The sequence below is a fragment of the Odocoileus virginianus genome, unplaced genomic scaffold, assembly GCF_023699985.2.
Source record: "Odocoileus virginianus isolate 20LAN1187 ecotype Illinois unplaced genomic scaffold, Ovbor_1.2 Unplaced_Contig_4, whole genome shotgun sequence".
NCBI lineage: Eukaryota > Metazoa > Chordata > Mammalia > Artiodactyla > Cervidae > Odocoileus > Odocoileus virginianus.
The window spans coordinates 2,382,024-2,406,950 of record NW_027224321.1 but is presented as its reverse complement, the minus strand read 5'-3'; the positions used below and the strand labels follow the sequence as shown (position 1 = coordinate 2,406,950).

The following is a 24,927-nucleotide window of genomic DNA, read 5'->3' as shown; positions in this document are numbered from 1 at the left end:
TGGAGTGTAATCAAAGAACAACTGTGTTTGTTCTCCTGGTATGTGGACCTTGGGAGAACTTGTCTCTCTTATACTGAATGCCTGCTCTTCTATTTCACAAGGCTTGTATCTTTCAATTGCTGGATTTCATCAACAAGTGCTTTATTTTCTAGAAAAGCTCATGGGCTGTGGCACGTATGGAATGTTGCCTATACAACAGTCTACACTTCTTGATACAGCTCTTCCACTATCTACCTCTCTCTTAATGCAGGTTAGCGCTGCTTACTCTGCAACAGTACTGGAGGTGACAGTCTCAGCTGGCCCTTTTCTATCTTAAGACATCGCAGAGTGAGGCTGTAACACCGAGAGCCGCTGCAGAGGGAAGTCACCCAGTGACCTAAGAACGACCGGCTGCTCCGAAAGAGGAAAAGACCATCAAAGACGGGTGGTGATCTTCAGCCACTGAATAATCAGCTCCAAAACAGCCTCAGCTCTATCCTTGTTGTTAAGGAAGATCATAAATTCTCCTATCGTTAAGCCATTGGACATTAACCCAGTGGTTTTCTGTTACCCGCATTCGAAAATGTGCCAGTTTACACAATGCTGTGCTTCCTGAGAGTTTTCATATTTTGGAATATTAACTACAATCACTAGAAATATCCTGGTTCACATTTTTCCCCAGGAACTTTAGATATATCGCTAACTTTTCATCTGAAATTGAAAGCAACTGTGGAGAAATTCAAGACCAGCCAGATTCCCTGTACCACTTCTCCTTGAAGTTCAATAACATACCCAGGATCTCTTAAGTGTTGGTTGTTCTATGTCAGTTTTTCCTGGAACACAGTGAGAACTTTTGATCTGCAGACTCCATTCTTTTGTTTCAGAAATGTTTCTTTACACCTTCCAGCTGCATTAGTTCTGAATATGTTCCAGTAGGTACTGCAGGTTATCAAGTTTGCAAATAAATCTCAACAGATACGAAAGGTGATGACACAACAAGGAACCCAAACACTCACAGTGACCTGCTAAAAACTAACATCCACAAGGCATCTTACGCTTCCAACGCACTGTCGCCTTATTCCATTTTCATTAAGCCCAAGAAAGGTAGCATCTGCATCTACCCTGCACCCCTAGAACTGAAGTCAGCGCTTGGTCCAGAGTAGATACCCAGTAAGGTTTCGAAAGAATGATTGCTACTCCACTTTACAGGTGGGAAGACTGCGGCTACAATCATTCATGACCTGGTCCAAGGCTACGTATCTCAAAGTGGGGATGAAAAGGGGCAAAACAGAAAGCGAGACGCTGGCGTGAAGAACAAAGAGCGGGTGAATGGGACGTGGGGCCAGTTCAGGGGAACGCTGGGCGGGTCCTCCGAAAGGCAAATTTCCCCGTGATGGCTGGTGACTCCTACCAGCGTATCCACCAATGGCGCAGTAGCGTCCGCCCGGCGTGGTTGCCAGGGAAACAACAGGCGGCGGCGCGCAGGCGCATAGTGCGCAGGGGGCGGGGAGCACGCCGGCAGAGCGGACCGCCCCCCCCTCCCCCCGCAGTGCGTATTGCGCAGGAGTAGCGTCTCCGTTGCTAGGTTCCGCCTCGCGCTTCTCGCTGGGTGGCCAGAGTCAAGTTCCCGAGTCTCCTAAAGGAAGGCTCAGGAATCCCCCGTCTTGGAGACTGTAGGCATTCCCTTCCTACCGCCTTTCCCTTCGCGAAGTCAGAGGATATCCCCATTCCCAATCCCTCCCTCGGAAGCACCTTCCTCCAGCCCCTCTAGTGGTGCCCCGACGCTGCAGCCAGCCACGCCTCAGAGGACAACAGAAGAGCTTCCCGGCAGGCGAGGCAAAGAGGGAAAGCAGCCAACATGTCGAACGAGTAAGTGAGGGGCTGCAGGGTTGCAGCCGCGGAGTGCGCTTCTTCAGGCAAAAAGATAGCTTGCTCTGCATCTTTTCCTTTTCTTTTCTCCTACACCCCTTATGTTTGCAGTTTTATCTAATAAAGATACACCTCAGCACAGGCTGTCAGCTTCTGTGGACAGGGCATGCCCTTCCCTTAAAAGCTCTGACTCCTTTCGCGCTCCCCCGGCCCCTATAGAGAAGAGCCCCTCCAGACGCAGTGCTTACTTTAGCCCTTGTGGTCTTATTTTTGAGGAAGCAGTGCCTGCCTTCAGTTCATTATCTGCTTTTTTCTTAATCTTTCCCAGCAGTGTTCATTGCTTTGTGAAAGCACCCTGGCCCCTATATTTAAGTTAAAAGATCTTGAGGAAGCTTTATTGGTACCTCTTCGCTTTCCAGCAAGAAACCCTAGTCAGGAGACACCAAAGAGTCTTCACCCAACGATGTGCCAGTTACAGAGCAGCAGCCCAGCCGTTATTGCATAATGGTCATCTCAAACACCTGTGACAGTGCTGACTCCGCAGGCTCTGAAAATATAATAACTCATGACTCCCCTGCAACGTCAGAGCTGTTAGTATTATTATTTTCATTTTACAGTTGAGGACTCAGGCACATAGAGGCTAAAGAGTTTGTATACAGCAGGAACGTGATGCCAAAACCACTGCAGCTCCTGCCTGATTTCTAGCTGTCAGTAACCCTGATTTCCAGGTCAGAAAAGAAAAGCAGTGAGACTGAGACTGAGGGCTTGCGGAGTCTTGCGGGTGGGGAGATTGGCAGTTCGTTTTCGGAGATGTTGAGTTTGAGGTGCCCGTTGGACATCCAGTGAGCATAAGTAGGCAGCTGACTTGAGTTCAGACGAGAGATCTGTGTATGAAATATAAATCCTACAGCTGTTGGCATAAACAGTTTTTATGAGACAGGAGATGAGTGTAGACAGAAGAGAGAACAGGTTCAAGGACTCAGACTTGGCTATCCAACAGCAAGAGATGGAGGAGGAGAAACCCGCAGAGGAATTACAGGCATGATCGTTGAGGAAGAAACATAATTGTGGAGCCCTGGAAGGCAGAAGGAAAATAAATGTAAAGTTTCTCGGAGGAGGGAGTAGCAGACTCTGTCGGAGGCTGCCGAGACAGGCCAGAAGAAAGCTGAGAATCGGCCAAGGGTTTAGCAGTGTGGAGTCCCATGGTGGCCTTGATCTTCATGGCGGAGATGGAGTAGAAAGATGAACTCAAGTGAATGTAGGAGAGAGGAAGAGGGGAGAAACTGTAGACGGTGTAAGGCTGGGTTTTTAAAGGCATTTTGCTGTTACTGGTGGCGGGGGAAATAGGGTCCGGAGACAGATTTAAAGATAGGAAACAATAGCCTGTTTGTTTGTTAAGGGGAATGGCCAGCGTAAAGGAAGTGGGGTGAAATGAGAGGAGGAAGAAGTGAGGTGACGTCCTTGCTAGCAAGGGCACGGGCCCCAGCATGCAGAGAGAGGAGCTGAGGTCCTTTATTGCAGGAAGATGAGAAGGCAGAAAGCTGAGCACCAAAGAATTGATGCTTTTGGTGTTGGAAAAGACTCTTGAGAGTCCCTTGGACTGCAAGGAGATCCAACCAGTCCATCCTAAAGGAAATCAGTCCTGAATATTCATTGGAAGGACTGATGTTGAAGCTGAAACTCCAATACTTTGGCCACCTGATATGAAGAGCTGACTCATTTGAAAAGATCCTGATGCTGGGAAAGATGAAGACAGGAGGAGAAAGGGACAACAGAGGATGAGATGGTTGGATGGTATCACCGACTCAATGGACATGAGTTTGAGTAAACTCCGGGAGTTGGCAATGGACAGGGAGGCCTGGCATGCTGCAGTCCATGGGGTCACAAAGTTGGACATGACTGAGTGACTGAACTGAACTGAACTGAGAAGACAGGGTAGAGGCTATTGGTAAAGATTCCGTTTGGAGGGTAGATGTCCTGTGGGGTGTGGAAAGATGATGCAGATGGTAGATGATGGTGACATTGAAGGGCTGTGGGCAATACCATTAGATGAAACGAGTTTCAGAATTATAGAGAGTGTAGGAAGGAGTAAGGAGAGTGGTCTGGAAATTGAGCGAGGAACAAAGACTTGGCCCTATTCCCTGCCACAGTCAGAGAGCTCTGAGACAAAGGAGGGTCACAGGAAAAGCTGTGTCCTTTAGGGAAGGCCAAGCCTCCCTTGCCCTGGAGAAGGGAATGGCTACCCACTCCAGTATTCTTGCCTGGAAGAATTCCATGGACAGAGGAGCCTGGCAGACTACAGTCTATGGGGTGGCAAAGAGTCAGACACGACTGAGTGACTTAGACTTTCACTTTCTTTCACTTTAGGCCTTCCTTCGAGCAAGAAAGCTAAGGAATATTTCAGAAAGAGTACAACCAATTAGATAGGAAAATTGGAAAAACCTAAAAGTTTATCATGTATAAAATAACTTGAAAATTCCCATTTTGCAAGATGTAGATTTTTCCTCTCAAGCACATGGTGCGTCTGAATATTCTTTTTCTTCCCTTCCCCCAACCCAGGCACCTCAACGATCCCCCAGTCATAGGAAAACTGCCAAGCTGTAGAAATAACAATCTGGTCTCTTTCAGCCGTCATATTCAGTCTTTTGCACCCACGGTCCTCCTGACTTGAGTATCTGTAATGTTTCTAGGTCATATGCTGAAGTCTGAAACCAATCAAGTACTTAAAAAAAATTCTAGGTGGTCCCATGAATAAAATACTGCCTTCTCTTTACAAGGCGCATTTAAGATTTCAAGAACACTTTCACATCTGTTATCCCACTCCTCGGTAATCCTGTGGGGCATCCAGGGCAGGTGTCATTATCCAGATTTGCCACTTGAGCAAGTGAAGACACGAGGTTAAGTAACCCGCCTGAGACCAACTACCTCAGGAGACGGGTTCTGCTTTTAAACTCAGAGTGCTCACACGTTTAAAAACCGCCGTGCCATACCCCCAGAGAAATAAGAACACAGGTCCACAGAACAGCTTTCACAGGGATGCTCAGAGCAGCATCATTCCCCAGACCCAAAGAGCAGAAACTCGCCATGTGTCCTTCAACTGATGAGCAGATAAACAGAATGTGGGATATACCCGCAATGGAACATTATTGATCAATAAACCGAAATGAAGTGACGATACACACCACAGCCCAGTGGGCCCTGGAAACATTATGCTGAGTGGGAGGAGTTGATCACCCAGGGCCACCTGTTATATGATTCCGCTTAGGTGGAACGTCCAGAACAGGCAGGTAAATAGAGACAGATTAGATGAGTGGTTTCCAGGGGCCTGGGAGGATGGGGATAATGGCAAATAGGGAATGACTGCTCACGGACATGGGGGTTTCTGTTCCGAGTGACCAAAATGGTCTGAAATCAGAGAAGGGTGGCGAAGGGTGCACAACTCTGTGGATGAAAACCACTGATTTCTGCAGTTTCAGAGGGTGAACTTGTGGTATGTGACTTCCATCTCAGTAATGGTCTCAGTAATGGAAACATCATCTTGCCCCCTTCCTTGTTTCAGGTTGTCTTCCTGGGCGCTGGCTCAGTGGAAGGCTGCTGAGACTTTGAGCCCAAGGCATGGCGGAGTCAGGCTGGACTGGGGCTGCGAGGGAAGTGGGGGCTACACAGGATGGGGGTCCAGGGAGTGTAAGGGTTGTAGCCAGTGGACACATGAGGAGGGGCAATAGGGAAACTGGAACACGGAAGCCAGTCTCCGCGGGAAACAGTAAGGATGTAAGGTTGCATGCTCTCACAGCTTTTGATACTTAATATTTCCCTATCAGTCAACAACCTTGCCTGGTCCCTCCGACAAGGGTTCCCTGAAAAACAGCAGGTGGGGAAGAAAGAGGGTGCAGCCCAAATGCCAGGACTTGGAAGGATCAAGCCCCCGGTGAAGGTCTTTGGCCAGAAGTACCAGATAAGAGTTGGCTCTGCTCTGGCCCTGGAGGGAGTCCTACCTCTGTGACACTGGGTGATGCCAAAGATCTCTTCAAGAAAGTTAGAGATACCAAGGGAACATTTCATGCAACGATGGGCACAATAAAGGACAGAAACAGTTTAAGGACTTAACGGAAGCCAAAGAGATTAAGTAAAGTGGCAAGAATACACAGAAGAACTGTACAAGAAAGATCTTAATGACCCAGATAACCACGATGGTGTGATCACCCACCTAGCTAGAGTCAGACATTGTGGAATGCGAAGTCAAGTGGGCCTTAGGAAGCATCACTACGAACAAAGCTAGTGGAGGTGATAGAATTCCAGCTGAGCTGTTTCAAATCCTAAAAGATGATGCTGTTAAAGTGCTGCACTCAATATGCCAGCAAATTTGGAAAACTTAGCAGTGGCCACAGGACTGGAAAAGGTCAGTTTTCATTCCAGTCCCAAAGAATGTTTCAACTTCTGTACACTTGCCTCATTTCACATGCTAGCAAGGTTATGCTCAAAATCCTTCAAGCTAGGCTTCAGCAGTATGTGAACCAAGAACTTCCAGATGTATAAGCTGGATTTAGAAAAGGCAGAGGAACCAGAGATCAAATTGCCAACATTTGTTGGATCATAGAGAAAGCAAGAGAATTCCAGAAAAACATCTACTTCTGCTTCATTGACTATGCTAAAGCCTTTGACTATGTGGATCACAACAAACTGGAAAATTTTTAAAGAGATGGGAATACTACCACCTTACCTGTCTCCTGAAAAACCTGTATGCAGCTCAAGAAGCAACAGTTAGAACTGGACATGGAACAACGAACATGTTCCAAATTGAGAAAGGAGTGTGACAAGGCTGAATATCATTTCATTGCAACTAGAAGGGAAAAAAGTGGAAGCAGTGACAGATTTTATTTTCTTGGGCTCCAAAATCACTGGAGATGGTGACTGCAGCCATGAAATCAGAAGATGCTTGCTCCTTGGAAGAAAAGCTATGACAAACCTAGACAGCATATTAAAATGCAGAGACATCACTTTGCTGACAAAGGTCTGTCTAGTCAGAGCTGTGGTTTTTTTCCAGTAGTCATGTACGGATGTGAGAGTTGGACCATAAAGAAGTCTGAGTGCCGAAGAATTGATGATTTCTTATTGTTGTGCTGGAGATGGCTCTTGAGTCCCTTGGACAGCAAGGAGATCAAACCAGTCAATCCTAAAGGAAATCAGTCCTGAATATTCATTGGAAGGACTGATGCTGAAGCTTAAGTTCCAATACTTTGGCCACCTGATGCGAACAACCAACTCATTGGAAAAGACCCTGATGCTGGGAAAGATTGAGGGCAGGAGGAGAAGAGGATGACAGAGGATGAGATGGTTAGATAGCATCACTGACTCAATGGACATGAATTTGAGCAAACTCTGGGAGATAGTGGAGAACAGAGGAGCCTGGTGTGCTGCAGTCCATGAGGTCACAAAGAGTTGGACATGACTTAGCGACTGAACAACAAGCCAATGAGTGCACTGAATTAGGGCAGCAAGACTTCCCGGGCTGGGTCTGCCCCAAAGCAGAACCTAGGCATGAAGTTCTAGATGTGTCCCATCCATTCATTTGGCTGCTGTTCCCCCTGGAGGAGGCCTCCTCTACCTAAGATCCCTTGTTATGATGGGTGTGGGTCTTTATGGGATTCAGGTCACCCCCTGCACCCCATGAAGACAGCCTCCATAGCCTCCATGGGTGGCGGGACACACCTTAATGCTTGCTGGCACAGTAAATGCTTTGAATTCTGATAAATGCCCTTTATCTTTTATTATCAACTCCACCCCTGCATTTAGAAACTATGACTGGATTTATTTTTAGAGCCTTCCGGATATTGTTAGCAAATTCTTGGTAATATTAAATCTGCCTGTCAGTCTCAAGAGTCTGCTTTCTTTGTATCTTGGGTCTCCAGACAGGAACAGAAAGACTGCCTTCTGTGGGATCCAGTCCTCTGCAGCTGACATTCCAGAATTTTCTTGAGCTACATCTAGTGTGGCTTTTGCCAAATGTATTCTTAAATGTTTAATGTTCTTAACTAGGACTGTGAATGGAATTTCGTTTTTCACATATTTTCCCTGCGTTTAGTTTGGGGGGCTTTTTTCTGTGCCTTGCAACTTTGCTGTACCAATTGACTTCTTACTTTTTGTTACTGATTTCCTTGGATTTTGCAATGGTATCATTTACAAAAGCTGTTTTTAACATCTTTTATATTCACCCCTTTTCTATATGCTTCATGCTTTTTTTTAGCTTGTATTATTTAGCTTTCTAGTGTTTTTCTACCGAAAATATTTTTGGTCTCTGGTTTTCAGAATTTTGAAGAGGGTTGTCATCGTCTTTTCTCTGGGGTGTGTGGACAGCATTCTTCATCAGGCATTTGCCATAAATGTATTGAGCACCTCCTTGGCATCTGTGGAAATAATCCACCGCTTTTACTGTCCTTTGCAGCATGCCATTCAGCTTTCCTCCACGTTGAACTCTTGTGAATTCCCCAGGTGGCCCCTCCTTGATCAGAGGGAACAATTTGCTTTTGATCTGGTGCTGGGTTTTGTTTGCTGAGTGGAATTTCAGCTCTGAGTTCCAAACAGAATTAGCCTGTCATTTTCTTCTGCAACGTTGTCCTGCCGGGTCTAGGCCCTGAGCCCTATTTAGTCCACACAATGAGGGAGTCTTCTGTTTTGTGGGAACGTGTGTCGAGTCTCTTGGCCTGTGGGGCCTGCGTCACCTGTTGGGTCAGCGAAAGCCTTGGGGGTCCTGCCCCTTCTGGGATGCTGGAAGTCTGGGCTTTGGAAAACCAAGAACCTGCTCAGCTTCTTTGTGTCTCTTTATCATGCAAACAGTGAGACATCCCAAACTGAGTGGAATTCTAACTTTCTGATAGTAGCTTCTCATCGTTATAATAAAGTTGTCTAGCAGAGTGCTGTTTCACTGGCAGTATTTTTTAGATATGGCCAAGTTTGGAGAAATCTGGTACCTGAACCAGAGATTGTGGAGTGGCAGGTGCTGTATTCAGCAGCCAGACTCAGTGGGGTGCTGGGAGGGAGGAGCAGTTCAGTTGTGTGTGTGTGTGTGTGTGTGCACGCGCGTGTGTGTGCTGGGTCTTCCTTGCTGCACCAGAGCTTTCTCTGTTTGCCGAGAGCAGGGGCTGCTCTTCATTGCAGCGCGCAGGCGTCTCACTGCGGTCGTTTCTCTTGTTCTGGAGTGTGGTCTCTGGGTTGCTCAGGCTTCTCATCTGTAAATTGGAATGATAATAACAATCACCTCATAGGGTTTAGAGGATTTATGAGTTAATACATGTAAAGTACTCAGAACAGTGACCAACATGATGTAAATATGAGCCGTTACCATCATCTTCATTTGAACCTAAAAGAGTTTTCACATCAAGAGAAGCTTTTCATTTTGGGCCAGGAAGATAAAAATCTCCCATCTCTGCTCCAAGCATAGGAAAAAGAAATGGCAGAAACTAATACAGCACTATGAGTCAAGTATACTTGAATAAAATAAAAATTTTTTAAGTATAGAAAATGAATATAGAAACAGTAACAGATTTAAGTTCCTTTCTTGTTTTATGAGCACTGACATGTCAGTAGGTTTAGAGATTAAACAAAAGTCCTGCCTATTGAGATTGTTGTAATACCATGATTTCCATATTTATCTTTCTCTATAAATAAGAATGTTGTTTTGTTCTTAAATTATTTCAGGTCCTCAAAATTAACAAAGCAAATGTTTGTTTTGAATTTACGGTGGTTTATTGAGAGAGTGGAGGTGGAGTCTAGTACTAAAACTGAAGAAACAACGCAGTACTTAATTTTGAAAAATGTTCAGAGTATAGGTAGTGGCATACCGTATTTAAATAACTTAGCATGACATCTGGTTAGTAAATGTTAATCATTTGTATGTTTAATTAGAAATATTGATCAATAAAACAAAAATCAAATTACAAAAAAGAAACTTTTTAAGTGTTATTTTCATTTATCTGAAACTTTTATTTTTAAAAATATTTAAATTTTTCTTTTAAATTTATGATAATTTCAGGCAGATGGACATGGAAGTCCTGTTTCTCGTTGTCTCAGCAGATGTTGTGGTTATGCATCTCATGGTGGTGGTGGGGCTGCTTTTATTTTGAGCGGAGGTGGAGATAGCAGCCGTGGGTTGGATTGTGGGCTCAGCCCACAACTATGCAAACGGGGGTTCGGGTGCTGACCTCCCCTCTGAAGAGCAGACCCTACCTCCCCCCGCCAGTGGAGAGAGGGGAGCCGCCCTGCCCCGTGGATGCTGAGGATGGCACGTGGCTCGGAGCTCGGCAGGCGGCTGTGGTTTCAGTGTGGGATGCTCACGTCCTTACCCACGGGAGGGAGAGGAGCCCGCGTGAGGAAGGGCAGGTGGTGGAGGACCGTTCCGGAGGGCTTGTCTGGGGATGACCTCAGGCAGGAGATGAGGGGCTCCCGGTTCAACAAGGTGGGTTGACCAGCATATGTATCTCTACCTCCTCCCGTGACGGCCTCTGAAAAGGCAGTAAGGGCTGTAAACACACAAGGGCCACGAGAACACTTGACCAGAGATAGCAGGGCGCTGTCAGGGGACGGAAAGCACACGTGGGTGAAAGGGAGGGCTGGGGTAGAGTGTGACCTGCAGGTCAGCAGAGCTGGGTGACCAGCCGTCGGCAGGACCCTGGGCAGGTCGTCCAGTGATGAGGGGCTGGTCACAGATCGGCAGGGGGCATTTCCGCCCCGGAGAGCAGGGGCTGAGCAGCTCCCCTCCTGGTGGCCGAGGCCGGTGCAGGTGACCTGGACCCGGGGCGGGACATGGGACACAGGTGGCTGTGGGCACAAGAGGCTGGGCTGACCCGGGACAGGCTGTGAGAGCCCGTAGCCCCCTGGACCCATGAGCTCCTCAGGCGGGTGTTTGGAGCCGCCCACACCGGCGCGTTCCTGGGAAGACCTTACGGAGAGAGATGAACATTGGTGGGTTTTACCCTCTTCCCAGGGAGACAGCCAGGATCCTGCCCACCCCTCTTCCCCCGGTTAGGCCCGCTGATTATAAGAAGTCCCTTCCCAGACACAGTGAACTTCCACTTATCTTTTCAGAACTGGATCTTAGATATAAGATGAGAGCCAAAAACTGCCCCAAATTTTGAAAGAAAACAAAAGTCTCTTCCATGAGTGTATTGGTCAGAGTCCTGGCAGGAATAAGAGGGCATACTTAGTGGAAATGGGGGGGTGGGATATGGTAGGGGGATGGGGAGTGGGGGGCGAATAGGGGAACAGATGACAAAAGTGTGGGCTGCATCTTGGGAAACCAGAAAGGAATTGGGAGGGTGGCCACCACCCTACATCTTTGGTAGAAGAAGGGGACAGTGGAGGGGGCACCCTTCCATCTAACCCTCCCACTCCTCAACACCCCCAGCTGCACCCCTCACTGACTCAGACAAGAGAGAGGAGCCAGCCTCCTGGGCTAACTGGGAACTCAGTTAATTCCAACTCAGCCATCTCATTCTTCAGCTCCAGAATGCAGTGATCTGTTGAGTTGGAATGAACTGAGGAGGTGTGCAGCCGGGGAGGCTGAGGAGTGGGAGTTAGATGGAAGGGTCTCCCCTCCACGGCCCCCTTCTTCCACCAAAGGTCAAAGGCTTTTTAAACTATTTATTTGAAAATAATAATTGTAGTCATATCCAAAACTCACATGCACAACAAAACGGAACATGCATGATCTAAAGAACATTGCAACCACATGCAGTGTTCTCAGCTCATATTTATGGTATGTTACATTTTGTTACACCAGATACCCAGTACCTATGCCTTGCAAAGTAATTTCTGCTTCCTGAACTGTCTATTCTGTCTTCCCTCAGAACGTATAATAAGATGTGGCATCAGACCCAAGAAGCCCTCAATTCTTTGCTTGATAAAGAATCTCAGAAGATGATGGAACCACAAAGGAATCAAGTGTTCATCTTCCAGATGTTAGCCACCTTCTACATAAAATACGTGCAGATCTTCAGAAACCTGGAGAATGTCTATGACCAGATAGTCCACCCACAGAAACGCATTCTGATCCGAAAAATCCTGGATGCAGTGATGGGTCGCATCCTGGAGCTGAAGAATGAAATGGTTGAGTTGGAATTAACTGAGTTCCATTACTTTGATGATATCTTACAGGATCTAAAGTTGGCGCCTGTAAGTACTTGAGTTTTTTGGGTTTTTTTCTTTAGTTTCTTTTTGTTGTAAATAAGATATGTAGGCATGTAACCAGTAATCTACAGACTTTCTAGGCATATTGACAGGTTGTATGTTGTATTGAAAGTTGAAGCATAGCCCTTCAATAAGACTTTACTGCCATGGACAAGGATGGGGTTCATTCAGCTTTTGGTTCAGATGAACTGTTGCATGGTCCTGAGGTTTGCTGAACACTGGGGTTGTTGTGATCTTACTTGTCACCACAGTATCTGCCCAAGCCAGTTGAAAGAATGGAGTAGGATGACCCTTTCACAAATAATCCCCCAGTTTCCCACAGCAATAGCACTTCTTCTGTTTCCAGAAGACATTTCTCTCTGGCCTTTGCATCCCATCATCTTCCTAACGAGCAGCCTCTTGGTTGCTGGTTCCTAATTCCCAGGAAGATGCGTCTCCTCCTTTGCTTTGAATCAGTGGTGACTCAAATCCTTTAGTAACACTTCTACTGTTTTGATCATTGACCTTGGAATGGGAAACATTCATCTGACCTCCACTAATAGGATAAGATAGTTGGATGGCATCACCAGCTCAATGGACATGACTTTGAGCAAACTCTGGGAGATGGTGAAAGACAGGGAAGCCTGGTGTGCTGCAGTCCCTGGGGTCGTGAAGAATCAGACACAGCTAAGTGACTAAGCAACAGTTTGAAATACCTGTACAGAAATGAAGAACAGGAGTTTATACTAGGGTATAGAAAAAAGTTTTCTAATAAAGCAAATTCATTTTGTAAATTATTTTTGCAATGGGGTAATTAAGGTAAAAATAAAACCAAATTTTTTTTTTTAATTGTGACTATTTACACACAAATGGTCGATGTGCTGATGTTAAATTATTAGATTTAATTCAAAGAGCTCTATAGTTCAATTCATTGCTATCCGAATTTAAATTATTATTTTAGTAGGTTCAGATAGGACTATCTCTCTAAAGAAAATTCCTCAAGCTGTCATTAATTCATTGAGGCCTAATTGATATGGATTACTGGAATTCTGAAATAATGATCAAAATGAGATATGTTACATGTTCCCCTTTTGACTTTATTTGTGCCTACCTAATGGGGACAGTCAATCAATGGGGATGATCAATGCAAAGAAATAGAGGGAAACAACAAAATGGGAAAGACTAGAGATGTCTTCAATAAAATCAGAGATACCAAGGGAACATTTCATGCAAAGATGGGCTCAATAAAGGACAGAAATGGTATGGACCTAACAGAAGCAGAAGATATTAGGAAGAGGTGACAAGAACACACAGAAGAACTGTACAAAAAAGATCTTCACGACCCAGATAACCACAATGGTGTGATCACTCACCTAGAGCCAGACATCCTGGAATGTGAAGTCAAGTGGGCCTTAGAAGGCATCACTATGAACAAAGCTAGTGGATGTGATGGAATTCCAGTTGAGCTATTTCAAATCCTGAAAGATGATGCTGTGAAAGTGCTGCACTCAATATGCCAGCAAATTTGGAAAACTCAGCAGTGGCCACAGGACTGGAAAAGGTCAGTTTTCATTCCAATCCCAAAGAAAGGCAATGCCAAAGAATGCTCAAACTACCACACACAATTGCACACTCATCTCACACGCTAGTAAAGTAATGCTCAAAATTCTCCAAGCCAGACTTCAGCAGTACGTGAACCAAGAACTTCTAGATGTTCAAGCTGGTTTTAGAAAAGGCAGAGGAACCAGAGATCAAATTGCCAATATCCGCTGGATCATCGAAAAAGCAAGAGAGTTCCAGAAAAACATCTACTTCTGCTTTATTGACTATGCCAAAGCCTTTGACTATGTGGATCACAATAAACTGGAAAATTCTGAAGGAGATGGGAATACCAGACCACCTGACCTGCCTCTTGAGAAACCTGTATGCAGGTCAGGAAGCAACAGTTAGAACTGGACATGGAACAACAGACTGGTTCCAAATAGGAGAAGGAGTACATCAAGGCTGTATATTGTCACCCTGCTTATTTAACTTATATGCAGAGTACATCATGAGAAACGCTGGGCTGGAAAAAGCATAAGCTGAAATCAAAATTGCCAGGAGGAATATTCATAACCTCAGATATGCAGATGACACCACCCTTATGGCAGAAAGTGAAGAGGAACTAAAAAGCCTCTTGATGAAAGGGAAAGAGGAGAGTGGAAATAGTTGGCTTAAAGCTTAACATTCAGAAAACTAAGATCATGGCTTCTGGTCCCATCACTCATGGGAAATAGATGGGGAGACAGTGGAAACAATGTCAGACTTCACTTTTTTGGAAATATTTTTTTGGCTCCAAAATCACTGCAGATGGTGACTGCAGCCATGAAATTAAAAGACGCTTACTCCTTGGAAGGAAAGTTATGACCAACCTAGACAGCATATTAAAAAGCAGAGACATTACTTTGCCAACAAAGGTCCGTCTGGTCAAGGCTATGGTTTTTCCAGTGGTCATGTATGGATGTGAGAGTTGGACTGTGAAGAAAGCTGAGCACTGAAGAATTGATGCTTTTGAACTGTGGTGTTGGAGAAGACTCTTGAGAGTCCCTTGGACTGCAAGGAGATCCAACCAGTCCATCCTAAAGGAGATCAGTCCTGGGTGTTCATTGGAAGGACTGATGCTGAAGCTGAAACTCCAATACTTTGGCCACCTGATGCGAAGAGTTGACTCATTGGAAAAGACCCTGATGCTGGGAGGGATTGGGGGCAGGAGGAGAAGGGGACGACAGAGGATGAGATGGCTGGATGGCATCACCAACTCGATGGGCATGAGTTTGAGTAAACTCCGGGAGTTGGTGATGGACAGGGAGGCCTGGTGTGCTGCGATTCATGGGGTCGCAGAGTCGGACACGACTGAGCAACTGAACTGAACTGAACTAATGGGAACAAGCTGTCTTCACACCACTGGCTTCCTCACCTTTAAGTGAGGGTGGGAGGTAGAGTGAGTCTCTGATGTCCTGACTGTAGGTTTTACGTGGATTTAGGTGCTGGGATTGTGACCAAACTGCTCTTTTGTTTCTTCTTTCTCTTCTCTAGCAACAGTTAGATATCCCCATACCCAAGTATTTTTTGAAGGAGAAGCTGGAAATCATAAAAGGAAGAGAGAAAATCCTTTCTCAGATATTAGCAGAAAGTGAATTAGGTGTATCTACAAAGGTTTGTATATCATTTTAACAAACTTCATTCCATAAAGTGTAAAACCTCCTTTTCTGCTGCTCCTAACTGTGGGAGAAACAAGACTATTCTCAGTGCAAGGAGAGCAGCACCCTTTCCCGCATGTTACTCAGTAAGACATTACATGACTTTTGGGTGTGTTTTTGACAAGTCACAACCAGTCCTGTCCAAGAACTTAGAGATCAAAACATAGTCTTGGTTAAATCAGAAGCTCTGAGATTGAGTAGTTGGTCGACTCAGTTTAGTGTTTCATCTCAAAGTCACCCAGCCCGCGGTCAGAAGCTGAATGTTGTTCATGTAAAATAATTAAGTACTGAGTAACTAGGAGCTATAAATGATACTTTCTGAAAATGCTGATTGACCTCCTATAACTTCAAGTTGAGGGAGACTTCCCTGGGGGTCCAGTGGTTAAGACTTTGCCTTCCAATGCAGGGGGTGCAGGTTCCATCCCTGGTTGGGGAGCTAAGATTCCACATGCCTCGTGGCCAAAAAAACCAAAAGATTGAAAAAGAAGAAGCAGTGTTATATTCAATAAAGACCTCAACAATGGTCCACATCAAAAAAAAAACAATCTTAAAAAGTAACTTCAAGTTGAGTGGCACTGAGATCACCGGAGTAGACTCTCTGGAAAGGGGGGAACCTGTAGACCCCCTGGACAGCCCTGGGCAAAGCCCAGTGGGAGCTCTGACCGCTTTCCTCCTTTGCCCCCCAGTACTCCCACAGCTACACCCTCTGCCGTTTCAGTAGCTGTCTCGGCTCTAAGTCTCTCTGCCTTCTCCTGGATTCTGCGTTTATCTCCCTGCAGCCTCCTGGCGGGCAGCTCTTTCCGCAGGGCACTGCCATCGCAGCCTGATGCGTTCCAGCGCCCCTCCCTGCCTCCAGAGTGGTGCCTCATGCCCCCGGCTGGTCTTCACGGCCTCAGCACTAAGGCGGCAGCGGACCGTCCACCCAGGGACGGTGCAGGGTGATGGGCACCGTTAGTAGCCGTGCTGAGACTGTGGGTGTGGCCTTGGTACATGAGGGAAAACGACGCCTGTGGCCTTCAGATGGGTATGCCCTGGGGGCATTGCCAGCCCATGCCACGGTGTTAAGGAAGACTCCAGGTGTCCCCAGGATGGCAGCGGGGAGGGAGCAGCGCGTGCCCTGTCTGCCCACCGCCGCGGGACGCAGGTCAGGTACTGTTCTGTGTGAGCACACACACCGAGCCCCGAGCCGCCTGTTGTTTTGCACGGGCGGCTTCACACTGCACCCCGGCCATACATGCCAGCCAATCAAGCGGTCCTCTTTCTGCAGAGCCTGGTGTGACGCAGTGTCCCTCCAGACCCCTTGCCTGACCCGCCTCACTCAGGACCACCCCTCCTCCCACTGCTCCTCCCCTAAACATCTGGCCTGTCTTCTGCATCAAACTTTCCTCCAAGTGGACTCCTTGGAATCTGGCCTCGGGGGCATCCAGCCATCCCTTCACCATGGGCTCCTGGGTCTCTGCCTCCAGTTCCCACATCAGCAGAACAGAACCCCCCCCCAGGCACTCCCACCCCCAGGAGTCCCTGGCCCAGAGCGTTGACACGCAGTGCAGAATCCACAGGATCTCCTGGGAGGGCGGAGAAGGGTGATTACGTCGCACACAGCGCAGTCGCACTAGGATGTCCTCCCTGCCATTTGTCTTCCCTCCGCCTGTCTTGGTTTGTGCAGGGTCAGTGGTAGAAAGGTTTCTGCCCTGCCTTCACTCAGCAGTCAGCCTCAGCGGCTCCTCTCGCCTTCTTAGGTCAAGCCATTCATCTCTGTTCTCCAGGCCCCATTTCTGGGGTACCTAAGGGTGCTCGGTGGAACGTGGGGGTTCCAAGCAACACCCGGGTGTCTGTGTGACTTTCCTGTGCCCATCAGTGTCTCACTGGACCCCCTGCTCTTGCCTCAAGCTGTTTATATCTTGCAAATATGTACAATGTATATCCCAAGAAGAATTTTGTTATTAGAATTCCTTTTTTTTTTCCTGTCATGTGGCATGCGGCATATGGGATCTTAAGTTTCCAGATCAGGGATCAAACCTAGGCCCTCTTCATTAGGAGTGCAGAATTTTAGCCTTTGGACCACCAGGGAAATCCTTCCCCCCAAGAAGAATTTTGATAAAGGGAAAATAACTGCCCACTTCTGCACTGATCATGCTGAGTATTTACTCTTATGGCCTCCGCTGACCTTCAGATATCTTTGTTGTATTGAGTAGACATCTCAAATCCCTCACATGTATCCCATGAGGGCTGAAATTATTTTCAGAATGGCAGTGTGCAATCTAAAGGAAATAGACAGTAATAACTAACATTGGCTGAGCACCTGCTCTATGCTTAAGGATTTATACATACATCATCTAATTTATACCAACATAATATTCATTTTGGGCTTCCCCAGTGGCTCAGATGGTAAAGAATCTGCCTGCAATGCGGGAGACCTGGGTTCGATCCCTGGGTTGGGAAGATCCCCTGGAGGAGGGCGTGGCAACCCACTCCAGTATTCTTGCCTGGAGAATCCCCATGGACAGAGGAGCCTGGCAGGCTACAGTTCACAGGGTCACAAGAGTTGGACATGACTGAACCACTAAGCGCAGCATAGCATAACAATATTTATTTTGGGCTTCCCAGGTGGCACTAGTGGTAAAGAACCTGCCTGCCAGTGCAGGAGACTTAAGAGATGCAGGTTCGATCCCTGGGTTAGGAAGATCCCCTGGAAAAGGAAATGGTAACCCACTCCAGTATTCTTGCCTGGAGAATCCCATGGACAGAGGAGCCTGGCAGGCTACAATCCATGGAGTCGCAAAGAGTCAGACACAACTGAAGCAACTTTGCATGCATGCATGCACGCAATATTCATTTTACCTTTACATCTAAAGTGCATTATTGAAAAAAAGTGCACCCTACAAATCTGAAGCAGCAAGATGCCCCTGGACACCAGACCCTGAGCAGTTGTGTAAAAGAGCTTCCTTGGAAGGTTCTGGTGCTTCCACGCTGAGGGGCGGTGGGTGCTTTCATGAAACAGGGTGACCTGTCTCACTTCAAATGGGATGAGTCCCTTACTAGCTGTGGGAACTGCGTGAATTACTTTCTTTACCCTCGGTCTTCTTTTTATGTATGTACAAAAGGGAAAGTGTATCTCTCAGTCATGTCCAACTCTTTGCAATGCCCATGGACTATAACCCACCAGGCTCCTCTATCCATTGAATTCTCCAGGCAAGAATACTGGAGTGGGTTGCCCTTCCCTTCTCCAGGGGTCTTCCTGACCCAGGGATTGAATGAGGGTCTCCCACACTGCAGGCAGATTCTTTACCATCTGAGCCACCAGGGAAGCCCCTTACAGATGAATATTTGGCTGTTTTGGGTATTGGTTGCAGCACTCGTGATCTTTAGTTGCTATACGTGGGATCTTAGTTCCCTGACCAGGGATCAAACCCAGGCCCTGCTTTGGGAGTGCAGAGTCTTAGCCACTGGGCCTGCAGGGACATCCCCGGCCTTGGTCACGTAATACCTGTCTTGGCCGTTGCTTTGTGAATTGGATGAGAAAGCATGTGGAAAGTATTTCTGGCATCTATAGGTCCTCAGTAAATGGCCCTTCACTCCCTTTCTTGCCGCTTCCTCTGCATCCCCTGCTGCCGCCCCCGTTACACGGAGAAGTGACCGTCCTGAGGAGCTGTGGCCCAGGGGATGAGCTTCAGCGCCTGCCCGTGGGCCGCACTCTCCTGCCGGACCCACGTGTGGCTGTCACTGCCCCCAAGGCCTGGGCAAGGGCTCAGCCCGTGATCGAGTGGTTTTTGGATTCAAACAGCCTCTCCCTTCTGGCTCTGTCCAGGCAGAAGGCTTGGGTGAAGCCAGACCAGGTCCACAGCTTCGTCTTCCATCCTGGGACGACGGAGGGCCTCGGGCTGGAGCCCACGCAGAACCCCGGATGCACCCCGCCCCCAACCAACAGCCACCTCGCTCTCATCCCGGTCCTCAAAAAGCCGCACTGCCCCTCCCTGAGTTTGCCCAAACTTCCCCCACATGAGATCTCCAAAGACAGCATTCTTGAGCAGTTCCCACCACGTTATAGATGTTTTAAAGGACAAATATGGATGTGCTGGGAGAGGTTTCCCTTACAAAGTTATTCTCCTAAAATGACCCGAATATTACTCACATTCACTAGATGGTTCTGTAATTGATTTTAAAGCCAGCATTTGCCTTCGTCTATATTTCACATTTTAAATTCTCATAGTAGATATATGTTTTTAATTTCTACATTTCTACTATGAAGTTGGTAGAAGTTGGTAGCCATTTCAGGTTGATTTTGATTCGTTTTCATTGGCATCCCTCGTATAGTCTGCTGCCAACCTAAAACATTGTGGAGCTAATTAGTATTTTGTTAGAAATGGTAGAGGAAGGCTTAACAGGTCCTTACATACAGGTTCACAGTGTGAACATGACATATTATCAAAATATGCGTATGCATGGGAAAAAAATGATTGGTGTTGAATGGCTGCAATTCTCTCAGTAGTTTGGAGAGTGTAAGCAGGGTGGTGTTAGAAGTAAGTGTGTGATGTTTCTGGAATCAGTTAATGTCCTGAGCGTGTTTAAACATTGATTTATCTTAAATGTTTTTGCAGAAATACCAAGTAAAGCCTATCCCCCTAGAAGAGGCTATTAAATTGATCCAGATTGCCGAGAGGGCGCGGCAAGGGCGTCTGAGAGCCATGTTCATGAAGCAGATCTACCTGCAGGAATACAGAGCCAAGCAAGCCAGGTTACTCGGCGATAAAGTGGCGGATGCAGGTGCCGCTGCGCTGAGGATCCAGAAGGTATGACCAGGGCAGCCTCGGACATGGGGGACAAGGTGGAGATGCAGACTGGGGTTGGGCTCCTCTGTCCATGGGATTCTCTAGGCAACAATACTGGAGTGGGATTGCCATGCCATCCTCCAGGGGATCTTCCCCACCCAGGGATCGAACCCAGGTCTCCAAATTGTTTACGGTCTGAGCCGCCAGAGAAGCCTTTGGTAGAACTGGACTAAATTCCAGAAAAGACTGTTTTATCCTGGGGAAACTGTTAAGCACACTTGGTTATGTTTTTTCAGATTGCGTTTATAAATAGGTATGAAACTCAGGACATTTTATTTAATAATTTTTAAAAATCATGTATAACTTTTGGAAACCAGGTTGCTGTACAAGTCCTTACTGAATTTTTAAAAGTACATTTGCACACAGACATGTGATGATAGACGGGAGCAGGGTTAACACCTAGGAGCTGCCAGACGCGTGTACCATTCACATAAGCTCCAGGGACCACCACTGATGACCACACGTGGATGGTCCTTTCAGAAGGAGCCCTGGAAATTTCCTTGCCTTTGTCAGATGAACCCCTTGATTTATACTCCCATCGTTTCTCAAATTGTGACTGAGGTTGCTCATGGGAAAATGAATAAAATTGCAGCTCGACACAAATTAGAATTAGGTTGGCGAGAGAGCGAGTATAAGGACGCAGAGGGGAACCAGAAGCTCAGAGCTCGTGTCCCCAGTTGTGTTTGAATGGGAATTGGGAGGGGGCTGGGGAGAGGCAGAAAAAGACTACTTTCTCTCCAGTTTCTGTGGGGACACAAAGTCTTTTTCCATTTATTTTATTGGAATATAGTTGATTTACAACATTGTGTTAATTTTTACTGTACAGCAAAGTGATTCGGTTATGTATGTTTGTATACATATGTGTGTATGTATATACTTTTTCATATTCCTTTCCATTATGGTTGATCAGAAGATAGTGAATGTACTTTCCCATGCTATATAGCAGGAGCGTGCTGTTTATCCATCCTGTATATGAGAGTGGTCCTGATGAACCTGTGTGCAGGGTAGGAGCAGAGACGCAGACGCAGAGAATGGACTGGGGGCCCAGTGGAGAGAGGAGAGGGGGCGGCGGATTGACAGGGTACCACTGACATGTGTGGACTTGTTCAGTCGTTCACTCGTGTCCGACTCCTCGCGACCCCGTGGACTGTGGCCCACCCGGCTCCTCCGTCCATGGGATTTCCCAGGCGAGAGCACCGGAGTGGGTTGCCATGTCCTCCTCCCGTGTATACCATTCTATGTGTAAGATAGTAGGAAGTTGCTCTGTAACCCAGGGCGCTCAGCCCAGTGCTCTGTGATGACCTAGAGGGCTGGGATGTGGGAGGGAGGCTCCAGAGGAACGGGATGTGTGGACACACACGGCTGATGAACGCTGTACGGCAGAAACCACCACAGCATTGTTAATCAATTATCCTCCAATTAAAACTTTTAAAAAGACAGTAAAAAACAAAAAGTATAATAGCTGCGTCTCCCACCAGCTCCCACTCCACTGTTTTCCCAACCCCGCTTGGCAGCTGAATGTCTGTTTTCTGAGGGATTTGAAGTTTCTGGGATATGGGATATGGGATATGGGATACGCATCTGAGTTCAAAGCTTGAGTTGTACAATTTTTGGATGTTGCTCTGTAATTCTCCATGTTACAGTGAAAATCTTGTAAAACCATGAAGTACCACCCTCAGATTTAGCCCCAACCCTGCAATCTAGGAGTTTCTCTTGAAGAAATACAGGTAGAGGAATCTCACCATTAAAAAAAAAAACAAACTATAGGCTGTTTGTTTATGCTCTCCAGTTTTACAGAGATATATTTGATATGTCACACTGTGTAACTTTGAGATGTGTGGCCTCATGGTTAAATATATATGTGCATTTCATTACAATGACCGCAGTGATTGGTCACACTTAACACACGCATCACCTCACATGATTGCCGTTTTTTCTTATACTGAGAGCATTTAAGATCTACTCTCCTAGCAGCTTGTAGGTATAAGATACAGTATCATTCACTATAGTCACCATACCATACTTTCTGCATTCCCAGAACTTGTTCATCTTATAATTGGTCCTTTGACCACCTTCACCTGTCTCCCTCACCTGCCCAGACCCTGGCAGCCACAAAAGCTACTCTTATTTCTATACCCTCAGTATTTGTAGATTCCACATGTAAGTGAAACCGTAAATTGTTTGTCTTCTTACGACTTATTTCTCTTAGCATCTTGCCTTTAAAATTCATCCATGTTGTCACAAATGAGAATTTCCTTCTCTTTCCGGCTGAATAATACTTCATTGTATGTATACAGCAGGGTTTCTTTATATATTCGTCCGTCAGCAGACAAGTTGTTTCTGCGTCTTGGCTGTTATGAATAGAGCCGCAGTGAACATCGGTGTGCATATATCTTTTCAAATTAGTGTTTTCCTTTTCTTCCGACAAATACCCAGGAGTGGAATTTCTGGAGCACACAGTAGTTCTATTTTTAATTTTTTGAGCACTCTGCTTACTGCTTTCCATAGCGGCTGTACCCAGTTACATGCCCACCAACCGTACTGGAAGCTTCCCTTATCTTCACATCCTCTCTGACACTTGTTGTCTCTTGTCTTTTCAATAACATCCATCCTAACAGGTGTGAGGCCGTCACTGGGTCAGCAGTGGGCTCTGCAGTAGCTCCCAGGGTCTTGGACAAGGGTGGATCCTCTTTTGTCCCTGGGTGGACAGAACTGCCTTAGTCCTCCTTGTTTAATAGGGGATATTGGGACAAGGGTCCTCGTCAGGGTCCACAGTTGGGTCCTCAGACAGTGGACAGTGGTATAGGCCACTTCTGTGATTCATTCATTCTTTAAAGATGTCACTGTGATCACAGAAGGAAAAGCACTCATCAGCCCAGAGAGGTGCGCACCTTAGTGTGTCATCAGTGTATCACTTGGCGTGTGCGGGGTGTGTGGGAGAAATGGTGTGACCGTGTTTGATTTATCTTTATGCACTAAACAAGCAAGCGTTTCTTTGTCTTTAGGTTTGGCGAGGTTTCCATCAGTGCAGGAGAACCGAAAGAGAGAGAGAAGAGGAGATGGTATTTCTGGGTATGGTAAGTTTCCTTACAGACAAGATCAGCGTCTGGTTCTCTTAAAACTATAGAATCTGTAAGACTCATGTCCTCCTTAGAGAGCGTTTGAGAAAAGAAAGAAAAGCAAAAACCATGACCGGTGACTAAAGAGAATGGAATCCCGTGTATTATCTAGAAGCCTCCCCGAGGAGGGGAGGGGTTCTGGAGACACAGGATCATGTCTGTTTAGACGTCTGTTGGAGTATGTGGGCTACTCGGAAGCGGGGACAAGCTGTGGGCTGCTCACCAGCACCAGCCGTGGCCTCCACTGTATTAATGTCTGTTAGTATTCGTGACCGGGAGAATGGGTTTGCCCCGGTATAACTGCCTTCTCCTGGGTGACCTCCATGAAGTGAAGTGAAGTGAAAGTCACTCAGTCGTGTCCACTCTTTGCAACCCCAGGGACTGTAGCCCGCCAGGCTCCTCAGTCTGTGGGGATCCTGCAGGCAAGAAAGCTGGAGTGGGCTACCATTCCCTTCTCCAGGGGATCTGGTGATTTCTGAATCAAGAGTTGAACGGATATTTTCCTTAGGTATTACCACACATTTAGCCGCTTCAACAGCACACCCTGCTCCCTCAGTCTCTGTGGCTCAAGGGTCTGGGCTTGGCTGAGTCCTTTGCTCAAGGGCTCATAGGCGGCAGTCTGGGTGTTGGCTGGGGATGGGGTCTCATCTGAGGTTCAACCGGGGAAGGAACAGTGCCCAAGCTTGTGTGGTTGTGGGCCAGATTCAGTTCCCGGCATGCTGCCAGGCTGAATGCATCAGTTTTTCCCTAGTTGTTCCCTGGAGGTGGCCCCCAGCCCCTCGCCATGTGGACTATCCATGTGGCAGCTTGGTGGGGCGGGGAGCTGCTTACAGCCCCATGCGAGGATCAGAAAGTGGTGTGCATCAGCTTTGCCCTGACAGTGAAAGTGAAAGTCACTCAGTCGTGTCCAACTCTTTGCCACCCCATGGACTATACAGTCCATGGAGAATTCTCCAGGCCAGAATACTGGAGTGGGTAGCCTTTCCCTTCTCCAGGGGATCTTCCCAACCCAGGGATTGAACCCAGGTCTCCTGCGTTGCAGGTGGATTCTTTACCAGCTGAACCACAAGGGAAGCCCAAGAACTGGAGTGGGTAGCCTATCCCTTCTCCAGGGGATCTTCCCGACCCAGGAATCGAACCGGGGTCTCCCGCATTGCAGGCGGATTCTTTACCAGCTGAGCCACCAGGGAAGCTTTGCCCTAGTCTGATGGTAATCAGGCGGTCCTAGGGTCCACTCTGTGTTTTTCAAGACAAAAGTGATGAAAGTTACAGAGCAATGCCCCAAGTGTGGAACCAAATGCTGCTACTTCTATATACAATAATGTCAAGATCTTTTCATTTACTTTAAATCCTAAAGCCTCAGAAAATTTAAAACAGTCTCATTTTTGGTTGATCGCAGAACCCCCTCTCTGCTCTTGCATCACTTTTGTCATGATGTGTTCTAAATGACAGATGATGCAGTCAATCGTTTTAGAATAGCATACGTTTTCCTCTGGAAGAAGGAAATGTCAGCCCACTCCAGGATTCTTGCCTGGAGAATCCCATGGACAGAGGAGCCTGGTGGGCTGCAGTCCATAGGATCGCACAGTCAGACACGACTGAAATGACTCAGCGCGCACACACATTTTCCTCTGACCCGGCATCCTGACTCTCCCACCTGCACGTGGGCCCCTGCGCATCTCCTCTGTTCTCAGCACAGGGTGGAGAACAGGGATTATTTTGCTTCAGGAA

The 24,927-nt window shown here is 47.0% G+C and overlaps 1 protein-coding gene across 2 annotated transcripts in view; it reads left to right on the top strand.

Moving 5' to 3' along the window:
* The first annotated feature begins 1,515 nt into the window (after positions 1-1,515).
* Positions 1,516-24,927, top strand: part of IQCA1 (IQ motif containing with AAA domain 1) — a 175,091-nt gene continuing 151,679 nt past the window's right edge. The window contains exons 1-5 of one of the 2 annotated variants that reach the window (XM_020905508.2): positions 1,516-1,848; positions 11,691-12,015; positions 15,085-15,204; positions 19,847-20,038; positions 23,083-23,154. In XM_020905508.2, the coding sequence (XP_020761167.2) occupies positions 1,838-1,848; positions 11,691-12,015; positions 15,085-15,204; positions 19,847-20,038; positions 23,083-23,154 (720 nt within the window). In that variant the 5' untranslated portion in view covers positions 1,516-1,837. The remainder of the gene's footprint in view (positions 1,849-11,690; positions 12,016-15,084; positions 15,205-19,846; positions 20,039-23,082; positions 23,155-24,927) is intronic. The other variant, XM_020905507.2, reaches the window with a different exon arrangement.